Source organism: Falco peregrinus, chromosome 10 (genome assembly GCF_023634155.1).
Source record: "Falco peregrinus isolate bFalPer1 chromosome 10, bFalPer1.pri, whole genome shotgun sequence".
Taxonomy (NCBI): Eukaryota; Metazoa; Chordata; class Aves; order Falconiformes; family Falconidae; genus Falco; species Falco peregrinus.
Window position 1 is genome coordinate 24,003,998 of NC_073730.1, and position 15,126 is coordinate 24,019,123.

General features: G+C 44.4%; 1 protein-coding gene across 12 annotated transcripts in view; it reads left to right on the top strand.

Moving 5' to 3' along the window:
* RNF220 (ring finger protein 220) overlaps positions 1–15,126 on the top strand; it is a 232,738-nt gene that overhangs the window by 177,799 nt on the left and 39,813 nt on the right. For 9 of the 12 annotated variants that reach the window (XM_055814906.1, XM_055814905.1, XM_055814900.1 and 6 more), the window contains 2 exons: positions 3,596–3,717; positions 4,730–4,862. The exons of 1 other annotated variant lie outside the window; for it this stretch is intronic. In XM_055814906.1, coding sequence (XP_055670881.1) covers positions 3,596–3,717; positions 4,730–4,862 — 255 coding nt within the window. The remainder of the gene's footprint in view (positions 1–3,595; positions 3,718–4,729; positions 4,863–15,126) is intronic. 2 more of the 12 variants (XM_055814908.1, XM_005238413.4) reach the window with 1 other exon arrangement.

A 15,126-nucleotide genomic window follows, 5' to 3' on the forward strand; every position in this document is an offset into this window, starting at 1 on the left:
AGGGAAGAGCAGCTCCCTTAAGCAGCACAGCTCCTAAATTAAGCCAGAGACCGTAACTGACACGCTGGCCCTTGCTCTGGCCCCCAATTCTTGCTCACCTCCATGTGCTACTTTCTCATTCATATGCTGTGGTGACTTAAACTCCTGGGGTGCCCAATGGTTTAGTGTAACCTGAGGGAGAACATGCAGATGCAGCTGGAGCAGTGCGTAGGGTAATGTGCGTCTGTTAAAAATGAGGCCTCAAAGGTGCTGGAAGCCCTCTGATGGCCTAATAATAATTATCAATCCTAATAAAAACTAGTGAACTCTTCACCTCCTGGCAGAAGGCTGGAATAATAACTGTGGAGTCTTTGTTCGGTCAGAGGTAAGAATGGGCTAGCCTTGTGCAAAAACATTCCCTGGGCTCCGTCCTCTTGCATCCAGTCCTCCACTGTCTGCGTTTTTATCTTTCTGAATTATGAGAGGGAATGGCTTTTTTTTTTTCCCTTCCTCTCCCATGCTTCTGCGACAGGAGCAAGGGGGAAGAGGGATTAGTGAGCTAATTAGAAGTGATCATGTCTATCAACACTAATTAACAATCTTGTGGTCTCACTTGCGTGTTCTTTTGAGCTGCTCCCCTTCGGGACAGTGTCACAATCACCCCCTGCCTTTGGGGCTGCTCTGTCCCTTCTGCGCTGATTGGAAGTGATAGCCCGGCTGTGTGTCCTGTCGGGTAGGGACAGCGCTGCTCGGGATGTGCTTTCTAGGCTGCAACATTCCCTTTTGGTTTCTGCTGTCACCAGGGGCTCCCTGAGCCTCTGTGGGCACAACACTGCCGCTGCTAATGACCACAGAATGAAAATGGCAGGGGGATTTGTTTTCAACACCTCTTTATTCCAGTGGCTTTTTCACTTGTGGCACTAGAACTTATTCCTGGCAGAGCTAAATGAGCCAAGATAGGGACTGTCTGCCTGGTCTTCCTTGGAGCTGGAGCAGAGTGAGGTTCCATTCCCAGCTCTGCACTAACATTTCAACAGCAGATCAGGTACTTGTTCTCGCAAAACAGTCCCAAGAATTTATAAGTGCAAGACCTAAGATAAGTTGTCTTTCTTTTATCACTGGTACGATGCCTGTACTGCAGGATAGCAGTAAAAAAGTTAAAAATATTAACAGACTTGCCAAGCAGACTGACTTAGCTGGATTGATTGGCCACCGGGAGTCCTACCAGAATAATTAAACTGCTCCTTCCCTCCATTTCCCTGTTTAAAAACAGGATGAGGTGAGAGAAAGAGGAGTCTACGATGAGGACAGGAAAACTTTGTTCCTGTTTTCCTCTGCTCAGATAGGTGTTTGCTACAGAATGCTCAGGTTGTGTCTGATTCCAGCCTCGTCCCCTGTCTTGTGTTGGCTGTACAGAGCTAGTGAGGCAAGGAAAGAGCATCCTAAACTTACGTGGAAGAGCCGTACTGGAGGATATAGGTACTCGCTAAACCAGAACTTCTGAAGTCTCTCGTGCACTGAAGTACAAACCAGAGGGAGAATAGCTTAACTCTGACTGCTTCTTAACAGGGCTGGATGATGCAGAGGGCAGGGGGAAGACAGTGTTTGGAGGTTCAGGAACAGGAGAGAAAACAAAGAAAACATGTTGGCAGTCATAGTTTTATTCAAAAGTGGAACATAATTTCATCTGGGCATAATGAAACTGGCAGTAACGCTTCATGATTTTTGCTTCTGTATTGACTGGAAGTCAGGTGATTTACCTTCTGGAGTAGAAGCTGACAGTATAGGTAAAGTAACAGATTTAAACAGACAGAATAGGAAGGAAACTATTAAAATATCTCAATAGGAATACTGAAGTACCTGAAGGGTGTGGCGAGGCAGTGGGCTGTGGAGCTGTCAATGTGGTGGTGGTGTACCCAGCACAAGACAGGATTGTGGAGCTTTAACAAATAAATTTTAGACAAATGATGAAAGTGGTGTACATTTACTTTAGAGCCTCTGTTGTTCAAAGTGTCAGGTATCAAAAAGAGTCTTGTTTTGGTCTCGGGTTGCTGTCTCTTATTCTAGAAATGTCACATTTGCAGGATTCTTTTCATGATGCTAGTAGCGAAGATTGATTTTTTTTCCCACAAATCTGTCTCAGTAAGGAAAAGCAATGCCCAGGGAATAATTTAAAGTCTTAACCCTGGAGCATCAGAGAGTGTAGGGGATGACGAGTACCCCTGGTTCTGGATTGTGGGAAGGTATGTCCTAACCCAGAGAGTCCCGAGTCCAGGGAAGCCAACAAGAAAGCTTTCCAAGAGGCCTTTCAGGTCTGTGTTGGTGTGTTCAGTTGAAACTTTGTAATTCACTGGGTGGTGTGTCTGCACTAAACTCATGAAAATGATTGACAGAAACTTTCCCGTACCCTGGTCCTTCTCTTCCTGGCATTGCAGCAGCTTTCTCAGACTCGTTGGCTGCAGGGAGCTGTTGATCCTACAGTATTCAGGCATGAAGGCTTTGAGAGCGTGCCACAGCACTCACAATGTCAGTAACGATTTCTGCCTAATGCAGCTTTTTGGTAGTGTCATCTCTCATTATCGCATGGGCTTTCCTTGGGCTTTTCCTTGTCTCTCATTCAGAATTTTGACCTTCCTTATTAATTAAGCAGCACCTTTCCTACAGCCAGTGATTGAGTTATTCAGTAATACCTGCCTAAAGCCATCATAATAAAGGACAGAAGTTCTTTTTAATGCAAATGATTGGGTTCCAGATGTTTTGATCACATGAAATGATGGCTCAAATTAACCAGAGATTGGATTAAGCAACAGACTACCTTGGCTGCTTTTTCTAATCATCGTGACTCCTAACATGTTTGTTTCCCAGAGCATGCCCTCAAGAAGGCAGTGTAGCCCCCAGTTTTCATCTGTGAAAACAGTGAAACAAAAGTAGAGGCAAACTATCTAGCATAGGTGTTGCATTTTCACAGCAAAGATCTTTCCATAAATGTTACCCACTGCTAAGATGCTGCTCTGACTTCTTGTGATGTTCTGGGAAGGAATTATTCAGGGTGTACAGGAGACACGGTGGTCCTTGTAGTAACTGTTAGGGACTTTGTCCAAGGCTTTTCGGGTGCTGCATCATCCTTCTACAGTCTAAGCAAGTTCTTCTATAGGGAATAGATTGTTAGTGGATGGGTCAGGGACTTAGAAGGCAAAATCCAGAACAGGATTCAGTGACTTAATCGCTGAACTTCAAAAACAATTTCAGGCTTCCAAGAGAAAGTATTTAATCATTTGAGTAACTTACCTGTGGATGTGCAGCAGATATTCTTTCTCCTAGTTATTAGATCGTGAGTAGCTGCCTTTCTGAAATCAGGCTGTACTCAGCCGCAGGTTACAGATTTAATTTGGGAAGTGCTAAGTAACAGTCTCTGTACTGTTTACAGAAGCCAGAATAGGGAGTTGCAGCGGAATTTTCTGGTGTAAAATCTTACCATTTCTGCCAAGGGTTTATTATTTGGAGCTGAGCAAAGAGAGAGAAGAGTGGATCTACAAACTTGACATGTCTTCCTTTTTTTTTTTTTCTTTCTCTCTTTCTTTTCTTTTTGTTTTCTTTCCCTGGTTTCTCCATGCAGCTCGGATTGGAAAAATGAAACGGAGGAAGCAAGACGAAGGGCAGGTATGTCCCCTCTGCAGCCGACCTCTGTCAGGATCCGAGGAGGAGATGAGTAGGCATGTGGAACAATGCCTTGCAAAGGTAGAGGCGCAGCAGGATCACCAGCTGCCATTCCCTTCTCCCTACTCCTAGCTTTGTCTGCAGTTGACCTAACATGGGGCAAAAACTAACATTGCTGAGCTTGCAGGCAATGCTAACTATCTCCCTAAGATCTGTAGTCACTTCTCTTTGTCTTAGAAGATGAATTCTTCTGGATTTTTCTCCTGTTGCATTAGTAACTTTTTTACTTCATGCACCCTTTTGCTGTTATTGAAGACTCAGTTATAGACTAAAGGTAGAGCTATTGAAGTTCATGAAGCCTTTTGTAGGACTTCATGCTTCCTATGTAGCACAGTGGGAAGAGTTCTTTCTGATCTCTGCCTTTGACAACATTAGAAATATTTTTTGTTGGGTTTTTTTGTAACAGACTGGCATTTGTAAATGTTGCATGACTACCTTACTCCAGGAAGTGCATTTGAGCAGAACCCTCCTCCTGCCGTTCATCCGAAAAACAGCAAGGAAGAAGGAGGAACAAGCCCTAGAGGAGGGAGTTGCATCATAGGGCTTTCTGTGCTTGTTTCTCAGGAAAAGCCCACAGTAGAGATAACAAATTCATTCTTGTTGCCTCAGAGGTGCATGGTGTGAAGAGAGGTGTCTTCCGATCAATGTGCCCCAAAAATGCTCTAGGAGAACTTTCCTGCTGGGGGTCAAAGGAATCAGTGGTTTACATAGTAGGGGAATTGTGCATGCAATGCAGGGGGATGCATGTTGAAATGCACATTAGCATTGTTGTAGGAACCAGAGCTTAAATTGTCGTGTGTAAAAGTGATGAACCTGCAACTTTTGATCTCAAGGTTATCAAGTTCTTCCAGCACCCATTTACTTCTAGATTTAGATCACTTGGGATGGGGTCGGGAGTAGATGCTGCTGTCTGCTCTATACTTAGCTGTCCTGGGAACAGTCCAGCTTTCCTTCTCCATCCCACCATGAGTTATTAACCCCAAAGAGGTATTTCATGCATCTCAACGGTCTGCCCCTGCTTTACCCTGCGCAGAGAGAAGGTTCATGCATGACTGAGGATGACTCTGTGGACATCGAGAATGAGAACAGCAACCGCTTTGAAGAGTACGAATGGTGCGGGCAGAAGAGGATACGGGCTACTACTCTCCTGGAAGGAGGATTTCGAGGTGCGCCAGTGTTTTGGGGACCCTTGTAAATCATTCTGCTGTGGAAATTGATCATTGCTTATCTTTAAGGGGAGAGATCTGGATATTTGCCTTTCACAAAGGGCAGGACCTTCAGCCTTTGTCAGAATGTAAAGTGATTTCAGCTTTGTGCCTCTCTCAAATGATGAGAGTCAAAATTTGTGCAAGTCTTGAACAAAAGCGTTGCATTATTTCTTGCTTGAGAAATGTGGCTGAAGAGGGAATGAGTAGGAATGAGTAGAATGAGGAGATCATTTGCAGAAAATAGCTTCTTATATGTTACACATAGTAAGAAATACATGGAAATATGTGAAGAGAGGCAAATAGAAATGAAATTGTAAAAATTCCCAGCCTGGAGTGACGAAAGCTGGTGTATCAGCCTCTGGTGATGTATTGAAGGTGACAGCTAAGTCGCTTTAGCACCTGCATAAAATATTAAAGGGCCAGTTGTGCATTTATCACTCCATCCCTTTTAAGGTTGATAAATGAGAATCCAGGAACCTGCTCTGCACCTCCAGCACTGCAAACCCTTAGGGCTCCCAGACAAACACATTTTATTTTTCCTCCTTCTTTTGCTCCTTCCCCAGTGACGGGGAAATCAGTTACTGAGGAGAGAGTGAGTTATGGCAAAATTTGACCTCTCGTGAGCTTTATTGGTGAATGTAATTTTAGCTAGAAACCTGGCCCCTTTCTTACACTCAGCCCTTTGGCCTCGAAGAGGAGGATTTACTAAACTGTTTGTTGGCATGAACCTCTGGCACTAAGGAGAATCTCTTGCAAGCAACCCACGTAGTGCATGCCTAATGAGAGGAGGAATGCTGGCTCCCTCTGTTCAATAAAGAGGATGGGATGTGATCTCTTCCTATATTATCTTGAATTTTAATTTAAAATATCTCAAGGGGAAAGGCTACTATGTTAAGGGAGTTGGACTTAAAAGCCAGCTGTGTGCTCAGTGACAACGTGGCACTCCTGATCGGCTCTTACCTTTTTCTGAAATTAAATTGTAGCTGAGTTGTGGCAGAGCAGGTGATCAGGAGCACAGAGGTGAAGGAGCAGCAGCTCTGGGTTTTAAAGGCTAGCCAGTGAAGCTCATACTGTCACTTGCTGTGTCTGTAGCCTTACCTACCTTAACTTTTTTTGTGCCTGCATGGAGAGTTGCATCTGTACATGATTCCAGGTAGAGGTCTGATGAGGCCATGCAGTGCCTTATGTATTATAGTCACTACTGTCCATAGCAGGGAAGGATGTGATGTCTTGTCGCTGCTAGTCCTGATTAAAAAAAAAAAAAAAAACTACTCAGTTCATTTCTGCCCTTTTTTGTGCATGCATAATTTCTTCCTTCACCCCCACCAGACAGTTGAGTTTGAGAAGAGTATTCCACTTCCTTCATCATGGACATTGTACTGTCTTCACCTAGTTCAGCGTTCCTGGTTGTTTTTGAGTTCACTCACTGAAGTGCGATCTGGACCTTTCATATGGTTTCAGGTATATGGAGACTCTTTCAAATGAGGCTTCAGGTGGATGAAATGTGTTTAATTGTGATTAGACTGTGTAAATGCAAAGTCCTTGCTCCTCATTGCATTTTCTTCCTTATTTTAAGGAGTTCCCAAATGCGTCGGTTTGCATTATACAGATCAACTGCTTTCTTCTGCCAGAAGTTAGATTCTAGCATCAGTCAGGGCTGTAACCTCTTCTAGATGGCTGCGCGTGCATGGACAGGTACTTCTGTCTTTCGTACTTAGAAATAGCCTTGCTTCCATCAGGAAGTATGGGGTCCGTCTCTTCTTTCCTTTTTTGAGACCTTCATGACACCTTCAAGAGTATTTAGTTGCATGAACAGATCCAGCAAAGGATCAGAAGTCTAGGAGTAAAGTAGAGCACAACTAGATGCAGTTCTAAACCCCTCCATAATTACCCTGATGAGAAGGCTTTTGGATTAGACTCCTTCCCTTTGTGGTGCTGGATGAAAGGTGTTGGTAGAATAGCTCACAGGCTGACCCCTGTAGCATTTGTAGTGAGGAACATCCTCCCTGTGCAGCTTTTGGTGGCAGAGCCAGTGCTGAAGAAATGACTCCACCTGAGCAGCTGGCACGTCCCTAGCGTGCACATTTCTCCCTGCCCTTCCTCCTCTGGAGCACGCCTCTGCTGGCAGCTGGATTCAGCAGCTGTATGCTCCTGTAGAGAGGCGACTTCTTCCCTAAACAGGGGAACTTCTTGCCACCAACTTTCTACCTAGCATTTTGGGATGAGCAGATAATATCTGGAGGGGGTACCTACCTACTCTATGCAAGAAATTTCTGCAAAATCGGGAGGCTGAAAAAGCAAAGCTGGAACAATCTCCCATAGTTGGCTGATTGTATCTCTTTTTAAGCAAGTTATGCTTTTTCATGCTCCCTTTTGTGGTTCTTATATTGTCTCTGGCTGCTGGCATTCGGAGGTCTCCATCAGTCAGGCCAGCTTTGTGTACTCTCAGGTAACCTTAAGGTGACTGTCTTTTTTCCTTTCTCTGCCAGTGTTGGCTCTTGCCTTGTTTTAGGGACAGAATTCTTAATTTACAGCCCTGAAGCACAGCACAATGTTTTGGAGATGCTTTCCAATGCTTAAAACTGCTTTGTCTGGAGTTGGCAAGGCCCTCGTTAACCCCCGTCACCCGAGGCTTTGTGTTTGGCTCTGTTCCCTTTGCTGAGAAGTAGCAGCGATGTGGAAATCGAAGGCCTTTTATAATGCCAGACAGCCTTTGCCAGGCTGCAGGAATGTCACCAGTGTCTAAAGAGATGACATGAGGAAATACATAAAACCAGAGGGGAAAATAGATGGCCGTGTGTCTCATTAATTTTGGTTTTAATGGTGTGTTGCTTTGAGGAGATGTCACAGCTGGGCGAAGGGGGAGCAGGATGCTGGCCAGCGTGTATTGCATGAGTCGGTCAGTCCGTTGGGCAGCATTACAGAAGTGACTCAAACTTAACGCAGGTCCTGGCTTACTCTTTTTATCATTTTTGGTTAGTGGATAAAGTTCATAACACCCTCAAGGTGAGGAAAACTCTTTGCTACTTATATGAAAGGTCTTGCCAGGTTCTCAGGTGGAGTAAGGTTGGGAAATCTTGGGGTTTTTCTTCTTGAAAACAGAAAGGGCATGGGAATGAACAGCCCTGCTCAGATTTTGTGGAAGGTGGCCTAATACTTGGGATCAATCACAGGCTGAAACTCTCACTTGTGTGGTTCCTAGGATGATACTTGCTTCCAGAGCGCTTGCAGGGAAGACTTGCTCCTGTCACCTGGGGGGATGTCTTAGAAGGTGGAAATAGTCTTCTGTGTTGGTGTTACAGCTGCAGATCCCCAGTCAGGTCTAGTGCAGCAGAGCCAAAGCACACCACCTGGCCCGCCACAACTGGACATATTTGAGGCAGCAGGTGGAAAGAACAAGAGATAGCAGCAAGTAGGAATATGACAGAACCGAGAAGCTCTGGGGTCGGTATGTTGTCTCTTAAGCTGTTGGGTTAGGTGAAGGTGTTCAGTCAGGAAATACTTGATACTTTTAGCTGTCCGTCTGACTTCTTAAAGCACCATTTGCTATCACTTAATTTGCTTACCCAAAACTGGAAGAATGCAGGGCGTAAATGAAGATTATTTGCAATTATATGGGATTTGGAACCACTTTGCTTCAGCAGAGGGTCCTGCTTGAAATAGGGCTTTAGAGTAGGAGAGTTGTTGCTTCTGTTTGGGTAGGTGCAGAAGGCTACCAGCATGAAATACCAAGCGCTGTTTAAATCAATCACATGCTTCAGAGTGAAAAGCTATACAGATAAAATAATCAAATATTTCCCTATCTCTGTACAGTGTCACAAGACTGAAATTTCTCTTGAAATACCTGAACGTTCAGTAACCATCTATCCCCACGTCTCTGAATCATCCCTCTGAAGCTCTTTGTTACAGGGGATTATTTCATGCCATCTTTGTCTAATGAGTTTCTGTGTTTAGGAAGCCAACAAGGCTTCACAAGTGAAAGCATCAAGTGGCTCCCTCTCTGATGTGTTTTTTTTTAACGTTCAACATATTTGTAGCAATTCTTCTGTTCCTCTCCAGAATGGATGCACGTTACCCTCAGTGTTTACACTGTAAGGTTATCCCTTTAAAGAATTCCTGAGGGAAGTTCAAAAGGGGTTTTTTTCTTTGAAAGATTCAGTGTCTCTTTTTGTGTGTATGTCTCTTACTTGAAAGAAGGGAAAGGGAGGGGGGGAGTGAAAAAAAAAGTGCTTTATCTGAAAAGAATCACATCAGCTCCGTGCTGATAGAAGCCGCTGTCATCGCTTAAACGGCTTAGCGCAGTCAAAAGGCAAGAGGACTTAAAACAGTGTCTTACACAGGGATCGATGGGTGGAACACATAACTCGTAACTGAAAAAAAAAAAAAGCAGCAGCACGGGGTGGGGGGAGAGATAACGGTAATGATTGCATTGAGGGAAGCTTGAGGGAGGCTTGTTCTTTGTAACACAGCTTCAAAGGTGTCTGGACCAGCGCCTAAGCAAACTGTCCTGTGAAGTCTCTGCCTCTGTAGGTCTAGGGGGAGGCGGGGGGGATGCTTGCACCCTTCTGTTTCTTAGCAGATGGGACAAAGATTAGTAAATGCCAGGTTAGCAGCTCCCTTCTGCTGCTTCGGATTTGAGGAGAGGATTTTGTCACTTGGCCTCTCGCTGTCCGTTCCGGGAAGATGGCTTGTCCAGGAGAGGGGAAGGAGGCAAGCGGTGGATGGGGCGGTTGGGGAGATGGGGTGGGGGGGCGGGATGTCAGTTTATCGATCGCACCTCAGTCAGGAGAGCTGCAGGCGCAGTGCTCTGAGCACGAGCGGCAGCGTGCTTAATGTGATTGAAAGGCAGTTAAAATGGCGGTGACCTTTTCAGGGGGAATTAGATTGCCTGCCAAGAGTGGTTAGAGGGAGTGATAACGCCAGCTTGAGGAAGCTGTCCAGTCTGCTTCAAAGGGAGAGAGACAGAGACGGGGAAAGCAAGCTGGCAGCAAGTACCATTTAAAGCACGAACTGTGTGGTCTGATAGAACAGAGATTGCTGTCCTCTTTAGATATGGAAGAATTGAAGAATTGTAGCTAAGTTCTCTCCACCCACCCCGTCGTCCTCTTCTCCCCTCCAGCTCCCCCAGAAAAAAGCATTCCTCTGGGCACAGTAGCAAGGTAGTCACCACTGCTCTTCTGGGTTTCTTTTCCTTCAGCAGATCAGTTGCATCAAAAATAACACAGAAGAGAGAAAGACTTTGAAAATGTTAAAATGGTAAGCAGGGCATTTTCAGGGAAGGATACTTTCTAAGAAAGATCAACATGACAAGGATCTGTCTGATAGATTGCGATAACTCTTGAAGAAGGAAAAACACACAGGGATTACTTAACTCTGAAGTTTCTCTTTATTTCTCCATGCTGCCCTCCTCCCAGGCTACCAAAGGGTTTGTATCTGTTTGTTAATGTCTTACCAAGGGAAAAGAGCAGCACGACTTGGCATATGCATCGAGGGACTTGAGTAAAGCCTTATAAGCTGTAACAAACTACAGTTACCCTTGGGTGCCCATTTGCATTGGATCTCATGTCGTGTCCCATTAGAGCAGCTGCCTGGAAAGTGGGACTATGTTAAAATGCCTAAAAGTTTCTGACAGATGGCTGCAGTCCCTCTGTCAGCTTTCTGTCTCTGCAGAATCGAGATGTGCTTTGGTTTGAGCAGAAAATATTGTAGGCCAGCCTTTGCCCAGCATGAGTTAGTTGTCCAAGAAAGAGCGTTGAGGCAATAGCTATATTCTCTGCCAATTTGTTCTCCTTCTAAATACATGCAATATCAGAAACATGCCCTCAGGTGTGAGGTCCTGTCCTCAAAATCTAAGTAGATGCTTTTCAGTTCTGCTTCAGTAGCAGGTGTTTGTGAACGTAGTGACTTTGCTCATGTCTGGTACTGCGTGGCAGAAAGCTCCAAATAGAAGAGCAAAACTCAGTTGCACTTCTCAGTGTAATTTCATCAACACCAAGCTCTACAACAAAACTCTGCAAAATCTGTTTGACACATACGTGGAAACTGAGCATGGAGAAGCATCTTCTCTAATGTTATGAAGATAGTAGTGAAGCTGGCAACAGAGCTTAAAAGTCTTGCTCTAGAATCTCACCTAGTAGTCAGCCGTGCCCTCTTTTTCATGTAAAATATAATGAGGCATACAGAAAAGCTTCAGGAGGCAAGGAGAATTTCCATTTTTCCATGCCATGAGGTTCAGGCTGCATTTAAGGTGATACTAGTAAGGGTATAAATACTGAAATTCAGCAAAAGAATTTGAGCTGAACAACAGAAGTGTGACTTCTCCTGAGAGAGTGTGTGGGAAAGAAAGCGTTGCTGGCATATTTAGACCTTTTGGAAGAATGGTCTAGTAACTAGAATCATCTTCCCCATTTCTGTGTAGGTGAGTCAGAATTCATTCATTTTACCCTGGCAGGCTAAAGCAAACTTCAGCTTGGATGCAAGAGCGGTCTGTGGTAAAAGTGTAGGGAATCTTTGCCGTAATGAAATTCTTAATCTTCCTCCCACTTAGCAAGAGCTCAGTTCAGTGCCTTTCTCTGTAACATTTCCTGTGTCAACGCCCCTCGTTGCTTAGTCTCTAAGGTGAATGCATTTATACATCTGAGCATCCTTCCCAGCCTCGCAGTCTTGGTATTTTAGCCTTCCTATATTTGGTTTGATACCTTCTACTGATCGCTTCTGCCTGCTGTAAGCTTCCAAGTAGCTGAGATGTATAAATTTCATGTTTCTCAAGTGCTTATTCTGTGCCTTATCCCCCCTTTAGAGGGCTGCTGAGTCCCAGAGCACTCGTATGCCTTACCTCAGCCCTTGTGTAAAACGGTGGTAATCCTGGTAATCCCTCTGTTGCTGAAGGACAGTACTTTGTACTTGTCTGATGGAGTAGCCCAACCACTCCTTAATGTTTGCACCTCTCTCCTTTGAGAGCAAGTACTTGTCCGTAAGGTAGTACTTGACCTAAAAATGCTAACAGATCTGTTTGCATAGCATTACATACAATAATCAGGTGGGCTGTACCTGAGTATTTGTTCATAGTTTGTGTTCACATACAGAATTTGAGGGATTCTGTGGCTAATAAATGTCTCCTGGGTATTGTACTGTATATTAACATCAGAAGTTGACTTCAGTGAGCAGGAAAAACAGATGAGAATAGTACATGATTTAAAAAGAAAAAAGTTCAGAATTCCTACCTTACATACACAAGGCAGCGTGACCCACCATGTAATTGATGCTCAATATCATGTGTGTTTAAAGTTCATATAATGCTTCAAGGAACAGTGTTTGCTTCATTTTGGAACACAAAGTAATCAATGGGATTTAGCAAAGTAAAAATCACTTTAACTGGAAAAAAAATACTAGTGTTTATAGCTGTTAAAAGTCCTGATTGTTGATAGTACATTTTCATTAACTTGAACACATGCAAAAATTTAAGAACCTTTAATTTTTATGCTCAAACTGCCAGAATTCATTAGCTGAAAGGGGTACAATCAACTAAACCTCACTGTTAGATTTACGATAAGATTTATCTGTGGGAGGAAGGGGAATTCTCTCCATTTGTCAGTATTACATATCGTGCTTGGGGGAGGAAAAGTGATGTCTGTCACCCAGCATCAGAGGAAAGAGGGAAAAAAAATAATTAAAAAGAAGACAGAAAATGCGGTTGTAACACTGTGAAATTGGCAGGGGGAGTAAGGGAGCAGGTAGCACCTAAAACTAGTCAGTTTTTTTAAACTGACTGGGTTTCAAGTTGACAGCATCCCTTTAAACTTCAGTTTTCTCAGATCTGAGACATGCAACATAGGATCTTCAACTTCCATCTGCACTTGCGTAGCTGCTCTCTGCCATACATTTTTCTAGTGGTCTGTTTGCTCTGGTTTTGAAAGTCCCAGGCTTTAAGACAGTCATTTTATAATTTCTGTTTTTTTCCAAGTGTCTGCAGTTTTGCTAGAACTGCAACCTACTTCTTGGACACTCAGGTCAAACTTCAGCCTTAAGCACACAGTAGTTGATTGACGTGATTTTAATAGCATTTTAGAATACAGTTGTTAAGTCAGGGGCAGTGAGATTTTTCTAAAGGAAAAAGGGAGCACGGGTCTCAATGGCTCTAAACAGCTCCTGTCTCCGCATGTCGTCTCTTACGCTTGGCGGTGAAACGCATTATCGAGTAGTGCCCGGAAAGTGGCTAACTGCGTTTGACACACGCCAACTCCCTGCCTCCACACTGGATAATTGCATTGTCAACTGTTCAGCAAAGTGGCAGGTGACACTGCAGCCGGATTGATTGTCCTAGTATGGAGGCTCCCAAGACTGTCAGCCACCCAATCGATAGAGTTTACACAAAACACTGTGACTGCATCTGTAACTAATTTCAGTTTGAACCTCGCAAGATGTGGCTGTCCCTGTTTCCTGGCCTCTCTTCTTCTTTTCTTGCATCTCCTCCCTGGGTGAGGAAGTTGCTTTTCTGCTGAAATCCCAGCTTTATTTTGTATTTTGGAGCTGGAAGTGAACAAATCAATGGTGTGTTTTGTGGTTTCAGAGTTGAGGGCATTACAGCACATGGCTAACTAGCAGCTCCAGTTTTGCAATCAATAGGCTGATCAATTGATTAAATTAGCACTGATTTTTCTTTCTTCTTTCCAACCTAGAAAAGAATTAGTTTGGGGGGAAGAGCACATGGGTTTGGCCTGTAAAATTCAGCCCTTGGTTTTTCCAGTCCTTGGCTGCCTTTCGCTCACAAATACAATCTCAGTGCTCATCATTATTTAAAGCAAACTGCATTGAGCCCCGCCACTGGCAGCAGCCTGTTGTAAGCCAGGGTGTCACTTTCAGCTGTTCACCAGCCTTGCTGCTTCATGCTCGGCTGCCTTAGAAAAGTCATCCTCCAAGCTCTGCTGTGCTGCTTTATTATTGGCAAAGTTGCGACATTCCTGTGATCCCTGTCAGTGGTGCTTATTGATCCAGTGATGTGAATCTGCTTAGTGATTCAAGATTACTTTAATTCTCCCTCTTCCTTTTTTGTTTGTTTCCACCCTCTCCCCAGGGGAGCAAAGGCTTTCAGATCCACCTTCCCCTGACTGTGGAAAACAAGCCATAGCTGCAAAGACCATTGCTGTTGCTGCTGCTTTTGTACTTCAGCTGTGGGTATTGAAGAGCAGCCTTAGATACACGTGAGGCTGTTCTCACTTTAGTGCATCGCACTGGTGTGAGTCTCTAGGAGGCAGCTGTGCATGAATGGCTACACCAGATCAGACCTTTGGTCCGAGTGTGTTTTCCCCTCTGTAGCCACAATTCATACCTGATGGGTTACAGAGAGGCATAAAAGAAATCTCTGGAATACTCCTTGGTGCTGTGAGGGGCGGGGAAGCCTCTTCCCCCTGAGCCTTGCAGCAGCTGGCTCTTACCCCGTACAGTGGAGCTTGCCTGCCCTTTGTTCAGCACGCCGCTGCAAAATGATGTTAATGGTCATAAAATTATATGGCCCCTTTCTTTAAAGGCAGCTGTTCCTCTGATCTGTTAGCAAAGATCACTGTAAGTGTCCGAGACACTGATAAGCAGTCAGGTCTCTGGCAGCCCATTTGTGGCTCTGTGGGAGCTAATAGATGGCATCAGATGGATGCATCTGCTGTTTCAGGTGTATGCTATAATGACACAGTTGGGTGTCAGTTTTCCAGGTAAATCACTGTTTTGCTTGAAATGGTTCTGGCTCCAGAGAATTGAAACCCTTGTCCTGCAAACAGGCTGGGAAGCTTTTCATGGCACGTCATTTTTTCCTGCAACAGGCTGGGAAGCTCACCAGAAGAACTATTCTGTCCCTGTTTGTGCTAGGAAAAAATGGGGGGAACAATTTCACTGCCTAAAAATGTGGCTGGGAGGGCGTGTTACAGACCTGCAGAAAGACTGCTGTTCAGCATGGCCTCATCTCTGCCTTCCTCTTGTTTTCAAGAATCTCTAATGGCTTTCTCTTTCTTCCCAAATGCCTTTTAAAATAAAACAGCATCCATGCCACCTTGTCCTCTTAGTACTAGTTTGGGATACTTCAGCAGCTGATGAAATAAACCCAGTTTAAAGCCGTTCTCGGGAAGTATGTGTGAGGCCTGGCCGTGTGTCTGCATAAACTACTTTTATTGCCTTCATTGTTTTTACTCTCCAAGAAGCCAACGAGTGACATTTCGTTAAGAAAATAGAGTGA